The 16,912-nt window shown below is 38.0% G+C and overlaps 1 protein-coding gene across 2 annotated transcripts in view; it reads left to right on the top strand.

Moving 5' to 3' along the window:
* The window catches only part of LOC125233620 (voltage-dependent calcium channel gamma-4 subunit), a 113,269-nt gene that overhangs the window by 84,271 nt on the left and 12,086 nt on the right, over positions 1–16,912 (top strand). For both annotated transcript variants that reach the window (XM_048139680.1, XM_048139682.1), the window contains exons 2-4: positions 11,406–11,526; positions 13,009–13,247; positions 14,875–14,967. In XM_048139680.1, coding sequence (XP_047995637.1) covers positions 11,406–11,526; positions 13,009–13,247; positions 14,875–14,967 — 453 coding nt within the window. The remainder of the gene's footprint in view (positions 1–11,405; positions 11,527–13,008; positions 13,248–14,874; positions 14,968–16,912) is intronic.

Genomic DNA, 16,912 nt, shown 5'->3' with positions numbered 1-16,912 from the left:
CTCACAAATGAGCACGAAATAGTTTTACGCTTTGTTTGATTCCATTTTCAGTGCCTCTAATTAAATTAAAGAGCTTACCTCACAGGGCCGTACTCGTAAATAGCACCCAGCCGTAAGAATTCCTTTTACACGTCAAGTGTAGCTACGCGTGTCGGATTACCGGCAATCCGCCCAATTGCACGTACGAGTATCTGGTAGCTTTTGTTTGAAGTAATTCAGCTGCTCTAATGAGGAAACAGAAACTACAGTCAAATTCATAATGTTTGATCTATCACTTTCGTATCTTGATGTTTGAGTCGCTTTAATCATTATCACGTCGCATTAGAAAACTTGTGGCATGATGTCTATTTGCGACACAAATCTCCTTTTATTTTATTAACATATTCATGAGAATAAAAATTTTGAGTTTCTTTGAACTCTTTCAATGTTAAAGCTTAAATCCTCAAAAACATTGAGCTTCAATGTATGCGTAATTTTCAATAAGGTACGTCCTTGACACGCTAAATAAATCCCTTTTGTCACTTTTATTGACAATGATTTAAGATCTAAAGTAGCACTTTGGGTAGGTACCTGTAGAGCACTGAAAATTTACCTCACATATTTTATTTTTTTGGTTTGTCTCGTCGGCTGCATATTTTTTTGTACTAATTAAGACGACGCCACTGTGCTGTAGGCATCATATTTTGCAGTGAAGTAAGAATAGGTATATAAAACACCATGAAAATCTCTTATCAAAAATAATTGGTACTATGCGGAGCACATCTCCCAAACGAGTTTTATAAGCTGCGTCCCGATGAGAATTCGACTCGTCTAGCACAACGCGAAACGTCGCGTAATCCTGTTTAATGACACCGTTTATCGTCACCATTACTATTAAAAAGTTTGTTCCGCCGCCACCCGAGCGCTTTCGTAGCTTGGCTAACATTTTCAGGACACGAATTTGCGACGGCTAACTTGTAACACATTTCGTAATTAAAGCAACTACAATGAAAAACTGGCTAAGAGCGTCTCGGATCATGTTGGTCATTACCTTTTTCATACAACACCATGTGCACTTAAATATGTAGTTTTGATAAAAAAATTAGTTCAACCGATCATACCGATTGGAAACAATTTTCGTGGAAAGTATTTAAAACGCGTCATAACTTCCTGTGTCGTTACGGGTTAAGAGTTTTACCGCCCCCTTCTCATGGGTGTCGTAAAAGTCGACTGTGGGATATAGGTTCCATTGCGGCGTGGGCAATAGACTGGCAACCTGTCACCACAGTATCACAATTGAGCAGTTTTATTCACTCTGCCTACCCCTTTTGTGAATAAAGGTGTGAATTTATGTTTGCATCGAACCGAAATCTTAAAAAGAGACCCCTTACTACACCATATGTGTGGTATTATCATTAAATATGAATTTATCTTTGGTAAGTATACCTATTTGTTTTAAATAATGCGTTTATAGGTGCCTATTTGAAAAACTTTGCAACCGCAACTATTAAAGTGAATTCCTCCCTGACCTTTTGACTCCGACAAGTAATATCTGTCTGGACAATGGAAATATTACTCGTAGCCTCTCTAACGTCGGAATTTTCAATAAAATGTTGTTCGGTTACTTGTTATTGGAGACGGTATTAAATAGCAATTGTATCATTCGATGAAATGTTATTTTGTAATTTACTACGAGTAGTATTACCATAGAGGAAATAAGTAAGGGAAGAGTTGTAACTCCATACATCAGTATATGCGAGTTATTTGTAGTGACATCTATCGTCATTCACTCGTCAACCACGCGCCTACTAGCGTAAATTATCAGTACTGCTACTTGTCAATAGACGTCACGACGAACAAAAAGTCTATTGCTCAACAATTTTTAGCTAATATTACAATAGTATTAATCAGTACTTTGCTTTCAATTACTTCAGCTTACAATATAAGGTGTAAACTGTTTTAATATTACATTTTTGGCAGACGCAACACTGTCGGCACCTAGTGTCGAGTAGCAGTACTGATAATTTACGCTAGTTGGCGCGTGATTAACGAGTGAATGACGATAGATGTCACTACAAATAACTCGCATTTACTGATGTATGAAGTTACAACTCTTCCCTTACTTATTCCTCTATGGTATTACTGAAATCAAATATATAAGTTTGATTAGATTTATTTTAATGAAAGTAATGGTTTTGAAATACCTTTTATAAAATACGATTTTAGAACATATTTCATAACTTAATAATAAAGGCTCGATGAATTTGGATCAATTTTGTTTGGATTTGGATGAGTTTGGTTCACATGGGGGGCAAGAACCATACCGTTCTACCCTAGAGGTGGTCAGAGGGCGCTACGAGTCCTTGTATAGATTACTCATATGAGAGATAATTTCGACCTCAGCAACTGTGACCTGGGAGGCCGAGCGGATAAACAGGCATCTGCCGCGACTGCAGAGTACGCTGGTCCGATTCCAGCCTCAGGCACCAGAGGCCTTGGTCACTTTTTCTTTCATATGTGTAATTTATTTCTGTTTTAATTTATATATATAGTGGTGTGACTACTTTAAGATAGCACAAGTTGAAATATTTTCAATGGATTATAATTTAACTCGTGTTTATTAGAATTGGATCAAGAAATTTATTTTTTAGGAAAATGTAATTAATTATGCACAGTGACATGATATATAATTTATTTCTATTATGTTTCACTAATTGATTGCAATCAACAACTTCGCTACTAATTTGCTAAATCTTATATTTTTAAACGAGCAATTCTTGTATATTTATTTATTTATTTATATATTTATTTACACTGACGATCTCGGAAACCGCTCTAACGATTTCGCAGAAATTTGTTATGTGGGGGTTTTTGGGGGTGAAAAATCGGTCTAACTTATCCTTAGGTCCCGGAAAACGCGAATTTTCGAGTTTTCATGCGTTTTTCTTCGCGCGCCATCTCGTGTGCAGTAGTTGTACTGTTAAGACAGAATTCTTTCGGTCGATGTAAGTACTATTTATTACAAACACTAGATGGCGACACAGGTCAAGGCTAAAACGAATAGAAAAATACACTATTTGAGTTTTTGTGGCGAAATGCGCGCCATCTCGTGTGGAGTAGTTGTGTTGTTAAGGCTGAGAATTCTTTCGCTCGATGTAGGTACTATTCATATTTGAACTAGATGGCGACACATGTCAAGGATACGAAACAGAACCGAGCGAAGCTCGGTTGCCCAGATATTGAGTCTTAAACTCCATATTTACCGCTCAGAGATCTGAGGCCTTTATTAAATTCAAAATTTATTTGATTGATAAAAAAGGAAACCTTCTTAAGTAACAGTAATTAATCTTGACTTGGTCCCGGGATAAAGATATCAAATAAAAGCTTCCAACCTACATTGTTCATACAAAACAAGAAAATAATAAGAAATCATTTACGAATAAATTTAAGAAATCTAATCGAATTAGCCACAAAGCTGAGCAAAAAGCTTTATTATAATAAAAAATACGAACGATCCGTAATGTTGACAAAAGCTTGGACAGAGAGGGAAAATAATTGAATTTTACTATGAACGTCCTTCACATTATTACATTGCGGGGCCGGGTCGCAGGAATGGTAAGTTTGGAAGAAATGAAGCTTACGTTGCTGCGAAAATTCGCCGCTAACCCGGGGACACGGCGTCGGAATATCAATGTCCACCTGCGTCGGGAATTCTGTTTGGGAACCCGCGACAAAAGGCCAGGGATTCATCCTAATGTCTCGATAAATTCACTACACCAAATACCCACGTACGGCGGAATAAGCTACCTACGCAATTTATAAAGGAGCTATTGATAACGGCTTTTTATACATTACATTTAGTAACCTAGTTATTTTTAGACTAATCTAAAATGGTGTACTATTTTGCCGTCTGTCTTCTTGGATGTCATTTTTTAACGTAAGATATGCCTTGGATAGACCTTTATTATTATCGCCCGAACTACGCCAAGCTCGAGCCACAGAATATATAATAGTACAAGTACAGAAGGCTCACTCCTTTGATGTGCACAAAATGCCGTCTTTCTAAATTCTTACCTACAGTAACAAACGGCCCGCACGCGAGCAGCCGACATTGAATAATTCTATTACGCCGCGCGAAGGTCGTCACCATGGAATGGGCCGCGGACCCGCGGCCGCCGGCATGTACTTGTAGGTCGACGATAGAATCGCGGAGTGAGCCGCCCCTGCTCGAGCTAGAAAAACGCTCTTTTTAGAGCGCCGCTAGCAGTTGGACCAAGGGTGGAACCTGCAGCGGATGCTGCATGTATGAATCTTCCTTCATGACCCTTTTTATCTTAACTTTGTTGCAATCATCTAATGTTCCATGAATAAAACTGTGAAGACTATTATCTAACTACATACACCGCTTTGCTGACTGCATATATCATAAGTGGTTTGTACACTTATCAGATATTGTAAACGTTGGCATTGAGTATATTATTTGATAGTACGAGGGCAGGTTAAGTACCTAGCTATCGATGAACAAAAATATTCTGTCCAACATTTCGGACACTATTACTTTAGTAACTGACATCACGAACTACATAGTAAACAACGTAGGTTACTCGCTATTGCACTGCAACGTTCATTTCAATCACGTTTTTTACTTCGAACGTTTATTTTATCGTTGAGTACTTTTTATCGTGTTTTTACTTTGTTTTTAAACTGCGCGATATTTGAATTGTACGCCGATCGTGGAACATTTTGCGTAAACTTTTCCGTTTTATGGTTTTATATTTTGGCTTTGATCTGTAAAACTTGAAACTTGGAAGACACTTTTTAAAAGTCGGAATGTAAGACAGTAAATTAAAGACTGATGATTTATCTCTTTAACTTATTATGATTCCAAATCAACGTTTGAAAATGTTCAAATTGTAGTGAAATTGCCATTAAGACGCGACGATATCTACTTATAATGTTTTGTTATTTATAAATATTTATTGAATGTTTTAGTGTATTGTAGATCAACTAAAAGACCGAAGTTTCAACTGGCCATACAAAATAAAACGCTGCTTAGTCATATTTACAGTGTTTGAGGAAGGGTGCCATGTTCTAAAGAACGCTGTGCCGAAAGATAACACTAAATGTACTGTGAAAGTGTGACCTCAATATCCTTAAGGGATCCCCCCCCCCCCCCTTAAGGATTTTGAGGGCCTCCATTCTCTTTGTTATTGCCTATAGGTGTATTTCATTTTATGTATATTAAAAAATAATGTCTGTAAGTTTTAATAAGCTGATAAAGTGATAACAAAGAATATTTATTTAAGTAGACCTATTTTACCAAATCCTCTTTGGTGTTTGTCTTTATTCCGCTACAAAGAAAAATCATATACCTAGGTAACTTCTGGGCATGTTGCATCATCATAGAAAAAAAAATTGTGTACATACGTGTCTAACTGCTTAAGCAACAGTACCTACAGATCAAATTACTTCTACATATCGCATTTGAGGAACGATCGGATCAAGCAGTCCTCATAAATCCGAAGCCGGTTCGGTCATTAGGCCGGGACCGCTGTTCCGCGCTGGAATGAGATCAGCTCTCTAATTTCCGCACATCATTTACGTTTAAAGAGCATGGAGGTACTTTCTGATCAATTAATCTTGAAATAAAGGAATCTTTGAGTTTCTAAATAAAAGTACAGTTTAGTAAAAAATGACCCGCATGATGTTCATTCGTAACTTTGAAAATTTGCCAGCATCAATTTTCCTTATATTTGCATATAACTATATTTGTTTGAAAGTATATTTGTTTATCCCTACCTATCCATAAGAAATGATTCTGACTTTGGTTGGGTAATTCCAAATCCGGTAAATCCCATTTTTATTTTTTGTGTCTTTCATAACTAACTGAATCTATTATAAAGTATCGATAGTATAAGAAATTAAGAATCTCCTTCAGCTCAGACAACCTGATAATCTCCCAATCAGCATTTTACCTAAATATGATGGTGTAAAGTAAATTATAAATACTTTCGTCAAGTTTCGCCTCTTATGATTATTTCTGCGCCAATTCCTGGAATTGTCGTGAGGTTCATTGAAAACCAATATTTATAAAATATTTTTGTTGCAATATTTTCATTACAGCACTGACACAATTCTAAGAAAAAATAAATAGTTACTATGTTTCAAGAAAGTCTACAAACATAACTATGATGTCAATATCAAGCTACCTATTCGATACAAAAATGAACTGTCATAAAATTATATGTAGATCTTCATTGATGGAAATAAGTAGGTACTTAGGCTCTGTGATCTTAATTGACCATTGGCCCACAAAAAATACCTAAAGGGTTTATGGTTCCTATAGGGTCAGACAATTAGGCCAAACTATGCCATTATTCCTTAATTACTGATCCTTCCGTCCCTTTGATTTAATTAATCGATTGAGTTTTAGCGGATATCGTGTCGAATTTATAGGTGGGTACGCTCGACCAAATAAGATTGTCTTGGTTATATCTAGCCGTATTGGTAGTTTTACGTGAAATTTAATATATAAAACATAAATTCTACGGGAAGTGGGTCAAATTTTGACTTAGATAGAGCTAAGTTGGCAGCGATTGTTATAGCACAGACTTTGAAAGTAGTTATTTATGTTATGGCGTGTAATAAGAATCGTGGTCAGGATTACAGTGCGCCTGCGGTTGCCAGGTTGTTGCACTTTGAGCACCATCCAGAGGTCACGTGTAGGGTGCCGGCGGATAATTCTTAGGGACGTGGTGTAACTCGACCACTGACAATGAAATAGAGATCTATTCATAACATGTCTATTTTTTAAATATTGCTAAAAAACTCGTTTCTAACTTATGATCTGGCGGTCTAGACGAATCACAATGGATGACTCGAGACGCCGATCACAACGCAGTCTGGCACTGTCGCGCCAACACGGAAGAGCGATAGAGATAGCTAGCTACAATATACCGGGTGATTCCTGTTAATTATTTTAAATTAAAAAAACTCACGGTAGAGGCTCTTACCACTGGCGAGGTCTAACAGCAGATTATCTATGACGTAGCCGCAACTGCAATATGTTAATGGCGGTCGACAGTGACGCGCTCACGGGGATCCATCTCGCGATTAATTACCTATCACTCGTGTGCATTCATGATTCACTGACAACAATCAAACAATATAGTATTGCACTTCATGAATGCACATCATGGAAATTAATCATGAATGTTTTATAAACATAAAATCGGGCGTAGGGTGCGCATACTGGGGGTTTTGTAACTCTAGCAAATAAAGGATGATACTTTTGTTCAGGAGCTTTTCAAAACTATAAATTGCTAGCTTTTGCCCGCGGCTTCGCTCGCGTTAGAAACAGACAAAAAGTAGCCTATGTAACTCTTCATCTCTTTAACTATCTCCACTTAAAAAATCATGACAATTCGTCGCTCCGTTTTGCCGTGAAGGGCTGACAAACAAACTGACACACACACTTTCCCATTTATAATATTAGTATGGATGTACATAATTTATTACCTTTTTTACACAAATTAAATATTAAAGCTTCAATGTGTTGAAGTTGCTTGTCATTTGTCACGATGTAAGTAGGCCTTTTGTACTATAATATTTGTGTCGCTTAACTTCAAACTCGGGTAAATCCATTCTTCTATAAGGTTGATTATCTTTCAGATATTAATATATTACGAACCTTAAAGCAGAATCGATTTACCTGAGTTTGAAGTTAAGCGACACATCTATTTTTTGCAATAAAGTTTTAAACAGATGAAAGTCAAAATACAAGTTATTTTTAAAAGTCCCTGAACAAATGTTGGTCCTTTTAAGGAGTAGCTAGCTACTTACAGTTTAATGTATAAAATATTACTCCAATTACAAAATACACCTGGGGCCCGTTTCTCGAAAGATACAAGCCTAGATTACAAGTGCGCAAACTGTCAAATCGTATGGGTTGTCATGGAAACACACTTGTAATACAAGGTTTGTACCTTTCGAGAAACGGGCCACTGATATTGGCCCGGTATTAATACTTAGCTAATAGGAAACACCTGACTTGTTATACCTACTAATTAGCTGCGTCATGATTAGCCTTTGATGGTCGACCGACTAATAACTACAGTATGTATGTATGTATGTATAAGCTTTATTGTACATAAAGGAAACAAAAGAGACACAGTTACAGAGTCAGTAATATACAATGTAGGCGGACTTATCCCTTAATGGGATCTCTTCCAGTCAACCTTTGAGTAGAAGCGATAATTAACGATGAGTGACGAATTCAAAAATGTACAACCACTAAAAGAATTAAATGCAAATTTTGTATACACATGGTAACAAATATATACATATACAATTACATTAATACACCAATATATACATATATAATAATACTAGCTTTTACCCGCGGCTTCGCCCGCGTAATAAAAGTATTCATTAAGATTTTCATTTGGATCCTTAGGTTTCTCACATAATACTTTTGCTTGCAATGATTGTAGAAATATTACACATCGACCACAGCGTAGGTATACGCTGGGGAAACCTTTATAAACATCCCACATAGCCCGTATTTTGACACTATGATCGGTGGGTAAAAAGTACTTTTTTCTATTATCCCTTACAATTTTTTACATTTTGCTTATACTTATCGCAAACGTAATCTTCAAGCAAACAAACAACGATCGTCTTAGAGCACATTGATTGTAAGAGACCGCCGACCGATTATCCGTATCCCTCTAACGATACCCATATTATCCGTATCGGTATCCGTATCCGTATCCGTATCCATATCCCTATCCCTATCGCTATCGCTATCGCTATCGCTAACGCTAACGCTGTCGCTATCGCTATCGCTAACGCTAACGCTATCGCTATCGCTATCGCTATCCCTATCGCTATCCCTATCGCTATCACTATCGCTATCCCTATCGCTATCCCTATCCCTATCGCTATCCCTATCGCTATCCCTATCCCTATCCCTATCCCTATCCCTATCCCTATCCCTATCCCTATCCTTATCCCTTATCAAGATGTTTAATGATATAACACTTTAAGTTCTCGCGCTTTGTACACATAATATTTAAAGTCACATACAGGTCGAACGCGATTAATTAGCATTATTATTACATTATGTTTAATATACATTATGCACTGGCCGTGGTCGCGGAAGACTGACGTCCCAGCAAAATGTCACCGGAGATGTAAACAACACAAAACTACCCGATATTAATTTATATAAATGTTCGGGGTAGACAAATAAATATAATCTACCCGCTTTTAGTTAATGTTTATTTCCCACCATGTTTATTTTAAAGGTAAAAATAATGTTAATTAATCGCGTTCGACCTGTATGTGACTTTAAATATATGTTTAATGATTTCTTATCAAGTGCTAAAATATAAAGTTTCATGGTTTTATCTTTTAAAATTAAGAAATCCCATACAAACTTTCAACCTCTTTTTCAACCCCTTCATCCCTTTTTTTCGAAATAAAAAGTAGCCTATGTTCTGTCTCAGGGTCTAAAGATTGTCTGTTCCAAATTTCATCAAAATCGGCTGCGTGGTTTAAGCGGGAAAGCGTAACAGACAGACAGACAGACAGACAGACAGACAGACAGAGTTACTTTCGCATTTATAATATTAGTATGGAATGGATGGATAGTATGGATATGGATAATAATAATAAACAAATACTCATAAAATATATATTTATATAGGTACTTAGACCAAAAAGTATATGGATATTAATAAAGTCAGGGCGTTGGTTCAATCAGCCCATTTAATTGTCCTATCAAGTGTCAGATTTGCAATCTATATTATTAATCTTAGGCTTATGCAACGTAAAACAATGATCCTATATAATATGGCATTAGATTATGTATGTGTATATACATATTCATTATTGCACCACGACGATAACAGATTGAAGGTCTTATCGCTGTAAGCGACCTCTTCCAAACAACCAAGAAGGTAAGGAGTTGTTTAGCATGAATGACTGAAATTTCATTGACACGTATTTGTTACGTGCACGACTGGTGTTGCCCTCATTTTGTCGGCTTTTTCATATGTAGTCCAACGGCCGCCCCGCTAGTATTAATGTTGGACATGCTCATAAGATGACGTGTAACGTATAGGTATTGACTAGCATGAGAATTATGTTATGAGAAACATCGCCACTCTGTCTGCCAGAGCCAATACTGTAAAAAACTAAAAGAGAGGCCCATAACATTTATCAGGCTGAACGAAACATGCAATCTTAATCCATTGTTGTTGCCAAAGTCAAACAATTGCCATACAAAGCTTGACAAAGCCATCTGTCCACTAAACGATGCTTTACATGTACCAGTTAACTCCCCTCGGACCGCGCTCGCAGCAATCCTAACTAGAATCGAACTGCCATTGCAGGAACAGACAGTTGTCATTGACTCGAGTGTATGTCCTGTTACATATTCAATTTGGAAGTTCCACTGGAAACAAACAGAGGACTTTAACTGCTAAACTTTAACGTATATTTTGTGCTATGCTAACGTGATCTCACTAGTTTTCTTAGTAGAAGTATACGTTTAGCATATAGGTCTACACCTAGGATGCATTGAATGGTATTATTTTGTTTTGTAAGTACGGCTTACACAGACAAGTGCAATTTGAAACTTTGCAAATAAGGAAAATTATAGTCAACGGTGATTTTGAACGTTTTATCAGATGGCAGTAAAAGTCCTGTGGCTCCGAAAGCCTCTTTATGAATCAATTCCTTTGGATAATATTCATATTCATTTGTAGCATCCATGGTATTATAAATACTTAGATGTTACAAAAGTATTCGTGCTGAATGGATCCTATTAGGGCGTGGCAACTTATTTATATGCTATACTATACTACATATTTGTTTGAGTATGCCGAATGTAAAACGTAAACGACGGCGATCAGATAGAAATATATTATCTGTGACCTAGTAAAATGTGTGTTTTGTTAGTGTATAATATGTAATATAACGCATACTTAAACAATTGCCTTCAGAGCCTCTTCCATGAGATATTGCGTTTTAGCAGAATACGTTATACTTGATAGATAGCGCAAACGTCACTGACAATGACATTCATTGTACGGAGAAAGAAAACAGCGCCTCCAAATGGTTACCTACTAGAACTAATAAAAATGGCATAGGTACATTTTCCGTGACTCTGAGTGCGTTTTCGCATTATCCGATTCGATATCGGAAGTAGGAAGAATTTTAAAGGAAAAAATCAAAGATGGCTGCGTTAATGTATGGTATATCGGTCCGACATCCGATATCAGATCGGATAATGTGAAAACGTACTGACGCTATCCAGTAAAGTATGTTTAATGTCAAAAGCTCATAAGGGCACCCCATAGGTTTTACTATTATTTATTCTGCGTGCTTCAGATACTTGACTATTTTTCGTTTTGTTTCAGTGAGAGGCAGGGAAGGTATGTGGGGCGGCGGTGCGCAGTGCGTGCACGCGACGCTGCCGCGTGCCGCGCGCCAGCCCGCGCCCACGCTCAGCGGTGCCATCGCTAGCCGCCGCCCGCCCAGGTAACTGCTCAATCATACATGATGATGATGATCCCTCCACCCGATCTCGACCATGTCGACTACTTCGACTCCTACCTAGGTAATTTACCCGAAGATGTCTAAAGCCGGCTACTCACACACTTGCCGCAGGAGCAATCTATTGCCTCCTTAATGGCCATGTCTGTAGGTAAGCAGGAGCAATTTCCTAGATTGGGCAGGCCGGCAGAAGCGCAAACACCTCCTTGCTCCCTAAATTGTACCAACCGCCCTGACGGCCGGGTAGCCGCGTGTGTAGCGATTGGTCCAATTCCATAAACAGATCATTGGCGACAACCGAGCGAAGTAGAGGTCACAATGGAGAAGGTGCGCTAAATTTGGATACGAATAATTGATGTCTAGAAAGACCGGCCCTACATGTGGGGTAAAAAAAACAAACAATTTTTAAATCGAAATTAAACTTTCGAATTAAAGTTTGAAATATGTTGGGAACACGGAAGCGATACGAGTATCATCATTGAGAATCGGTAACACCACAGAAAGTGCCAAGGCTATGCCAATTCTTTGGTGTTTTGACAGTACAGGAGGCATTCTCATAGACGTGCGTTGAGCGGGACTATCACTTGCACACTGAACGGCAGGCGTGTGTGTAGAGAACAGGCAAAATTGGTCCAACCGTTGGGCATCCGCAGGGCGACTGGAATTGCTCCTGCAGCAGGTGTGTGAGTAGCCGCCTTTATGTGCGGCGGTGCACGTTGTCTCCCCTGCTCGCACTCAGCGAAGCCAATGCCAGCTGCCACCTGCCACACGACCATAGACAGTAAAAGTTGTCGTCATCGTCTTTATAGCCTTTGATCGACCTCTGCTGAGCATAGACTTCGTGCTGTACGCCATCCTGGTCCTGGGCTATCGTATCCAGATTTTAGGCTTACAGTTCTGGCTCCAGTTAAAGCAAATTACTTAGTATATACGTGTTAGCTTTTCTTATAGAGTCGCATGTTTTGTAAGAAAATTTGCGCCTCACACTGTCCACAAAAACAGGTTTTACGAATTTCAATAGAGAATTTGTTCAAGTGCATTCCTGATTATTAAATGGACATCTGTTTGTAATTGAATAAATTTTAACAATCGTAATCTAGAGGTAGTAACATGCAAAATGCATACTGTTCTATTACTATTTGAAGTATAGAACTTGCCACATTCATTAGAAAGATAGGTACAAGAAAAAAAGGATGTCCTGGTTCGTCGTATTCCTGTTTCGTCGGATTCCTGATTCGTCGTATTGCTGTTTCGTCGGAATTATAGTCGGAAATATGAATACATAATTACACTTACTTTACAAATAATTGGAAACGGGCTATTTACCATGTATGAAGTTAAATTACGATAAATATATACCTACATAATTCCGACGAAACAGGAAATCGAACCGAGGACATATCCGGAAAAAATAATTCACAATACAACAAAAAACTAGGCACTGATTGAACTTACAAAATGTTCCAGACCAATACCCCCCTCACCGACGCTGGTGGCGCAGGTCGACTCGTCCGTGGCGTGCCTGTGGCTGCTCACCCCCCTCTCCGCCGGCACCGCTGTGGTCGCCGTCCTCGTCGCAGTGTCGACCAACAACTGGCTACACACCGAGGAGAACATGCTAAACCCGGCGTACAACGGCACTGGCAGGCATAGCCTGGTGGCCAAACACACTGTATCTGGGTTGTGGCGACTTTGCCATACCGATCGTAAGTTTCATTACTCATTAACAATTAAGTGTTTACTCCTCTCCCCGCCGGCATCGGCACCGCTGTGGTCGGCGTCCTTGGAACTGTGTCGACCAAAAACTGGCTACATATAAAGTCATGACAATACAATTTTTTGTATTTGTAGCTTTAAGTGTACATTAGTCCTAAGTCAGCATGCTTTTTGTAATTTCTATTTTTTAAGGCGCTATATCTTTGGAAATAATACAAATGTTAACGACTTCCACGATACAGGCTCAGCCTAGTGTGGGAGTCACTGCAAACTGTTACTGTTTAATTTATTCATTTTGGTAAATAAATATTTTTACTTTTACTTTTTTTTTACAATAGAATTGAGGATTTTACAAAGGAAATGAATGCATAAACGCATGACAGTCAGCTTGCATTGCACAGTCCGCGCGTTGAAAGTGGGGCGCTGTGTACAGCCCGCAACAAAGGTATGAAATGAATACAGCAACTACAAGTTCCAAAAATATGTATACATGGCTTTATTGCCGGTACTTAAGGTTGTGTATACATACTATTGCACTTTGGCTGTATTCATATCTTTGTCGCTGACTGTACACACCGACAATGCGTTTCCGACGACGGAAACGCATTGTCGGTCGCGCGGAAGTTTCGTCTGCCCACTCGGTGTAACACTGCTCTGTTGTGCAGGAGTTTCGTGTAACAATACTTGGTTAGACAGAACAGTTGGAGAAACTAGATACTGCCAACAAAAAATTTATTCACACTTAGACGGTACCGAAACTGATGGTGAAATCCATAACAAAACATCCAACTTGTTTGCATCACCTATTGGGGCGTTGGAGCCAAAATACACTAGGATTTGTGAGAATGGGGCTTTCAACATGTTTTGTGATACACCTTTAAAGCTTTGGCAGCTAACGTGGCAATGGTGGTGTTTGTCTAAAATACATGAAAATTCCTAATTAATTGCTAAAGTCGAATTCGATGTGTAAGTAGGTGATGTATGAACGAATGTCTGAGATGAGTAGTTAGATGCAACGAGAATCATTTTCCAAAAGAGATGATTCAACTGGTGTTTGAGCAATGATTTTTGTATACAGATTAATATTACCTATATACCGATGTCCAGCCTTACAGTGACGCTCTAAATACATAGAGGAATAAGTAAGGGAAGAGTTGGTAACTCCATACATCAGTAAATGCGGGTTGTTTGTATAGGCATAGTAAAGTGATATCTAGCGACAATCACGCGTCAATCACGCGTCAAATAGCGTGAATTATCAGTACCACTACTCGATACTAGGTGGCAACTGTGTCTCGTCTGCCAAAAATGTAATATTAAAACACATTACAACTTAAATTACAAGCAGAAGGAATTGAAAACAAATCAGTATTCTGTAAATACTATTGTAATATTAGGTACCTAAAAATTGGTGACCATTAGACTTTTTGTTCGTCGCGACATCTATTGACAAGTAGCAGTACTGATAATTTACGCTAGTTGACGCGTGATTGTCGCTTAACTATGCCTATACAAATAACCCGCATTTACTGATGTATGAAGTTACAACGCTACCCTTACTAAACTTATTCCTCTATGATAAATATAATAATAAAATGCATATATGTCCCTTTCCAGCCGGGAGCACGGTGTTCCGGTGTGTCGACATTCCATATTTCCCGCTGTCTCAGTACGCCCCGGACCCTATTGACTCGACAAATGCTATACCATGTGAGTATTATTTCAATGTACACGCAATATTATTATTTTAACATTACAAATGTTTATGGTCAGGGGGGCGATTTTTGAATCTCGCATACGGGATTTTGTCACTAAAATACCGGTTGAAAACGGTGACCTGCTAATTATTTTCAGTGACAATTTTCTGAATTCGAACGTGTGAGACTCAAAAATCGGCCCGCAGATCATATACAGTAGGTACCCGCCCTTAATATTTCACGTGTGTTTTTTATCATAGGTACTTAAAATGATTCGTAAGGTACAGCGGGGCAAATCTCGACTGGGAGACAGTTGTAACTGATCCATTTTTTCCATTATTACACTATGATTTGAGTTCTACATTTATCTGTAGCAGGGAAATGGCCAAAACAGAGATTTGATTAAATCTCTAAGGGATTTGATCAAATCTCGCAGGATGTCAAAATGGCGAATCCATTTCATCATTTCTCTAGAAAATTTCAGTCATTTGACTAAATCCCTGACTCTGTTTAGTGAGATCACAAAATCGGCCAATAGACACGCCACGTTTTGTCATTTCACTAGATTTTTTTAGGAATTTGATAAAATCCCTGAACCACGACAGTGAGTTGAGGAAACGAACTCAAAAAGTCAACTAGTTTTAACATTTCCCTAAACAAATTTAGGGAAATGATAAAGTCTCAACTGGTGATTTGATCAAATGTCTGGACCGGTTTCGTGAAATGACAAAACCAAGAATCTAATATAGGTACCTATCCAATTAGATTTATTAGACCCTTGACTTTGTCACTTGATTTGTTTGAATCCTTAACTAGATTAGTGAAATGGTAAAGTTGAATCCGTTTTTAAGAGTTTTTGGTTTTCTATAAATAAGAAAAAAATAGTATAAGTGTAGAAACAAAGCTAAAAATGCTTCATTTTAAATTATTTTCATATTTATTAAAACATTTTGTCTTTTCACTGAACTTGTTTAGCGAAATGATAAAACTAGTTGACTTTATAAGCTCCTTTCGTCAACTTACTCACGTGGTTCAGGGATTTTATCAAATCCCTAAACAAATCTAGTGAAATGACAAAACGTGGCGTGTCTATTGGTCGATTTTGTGATTTCACTAAACAGAGTAAGGGATTTAGTCAAATGACTGAAATTTTCTAGAGAAATGATAAAATGGATTCGCCATTTTGACATCCTGCGTGATTTGATCATATCCCTTAGTGATTTGATGAAATCTCTGTTTTGGCCATTTCCCTGCGACATATCCACTAAACACGCCTACCATATATAACCCGTGGTCACTCTATTTAACATGGGAAAAAATGGACCAGTTACATTGGTCCCCCAGTCTAAATTACTGTTCTATTAAATAATGTCTCTTGTTTTTGTACGCAATGGAATGTACATCCTGGAAAATAGCTTTCTCTTTTTGTTACACACTAGACAAGCAGACACCTACTGTGAAATGTGAAACTAAATAAAAACTGGACAATGCACTACAACTCGCGGCCTCTTTAGTAGGTATTAAGTTTTTATCAAAGATGTTGTTAGTAGAAATATCGTAGCAAAGACATATGTAACTCCGTATAGACGGATAGTCTAAGAAAAAAACGTACCTCAAAGCGATAGAGAAAAAGGTACGGTGGCCTAGATGGCGTTACACCTTTGGGGAACGCTCGGCTAGATGGCGCTAATATTAATATTTGACATTTTAACACATATCAAGCTAATAATATGGGCCAAATTGTCAAAACGGAGGTTCAAAAATTTTAAGCTTGTGTCGAGAGATGGCAATCTATGCACTGTGATTAAACATTTTACTTTGCCAGTAACTCTCTATAATACTTTCATCCTCTTTGATCGTAGTAAAAAAATGGGAACACACAAAAACGTTCAGTTTCTGAATTCTTAATTCGTAAAGCCTGATGACCAGAAATATATGACTATTATCTATATTAGGAG

This window comes from Leguminivora glycinivorella, chromosome 14 (assembly GCF_023078275.1).
Source record: "Leguminivora glycinivorella isolate SPB_JAAS2020 chromosome 14, LegGlyc_1.1, whole genome shotgun sequence".
NCBI classification, from domain to species: domain Eukaryota; kingdom Metazoa; phylum Arthropoda; class Insecta; order Lepidoptera; family Tortricidae; genus Leguminivora; species Leguminivora glycinivorella.
Note: the sequence above shows the minus strand (reverse complement) of the source record. Positions and strands in the feature narration are given on the sequence as shown.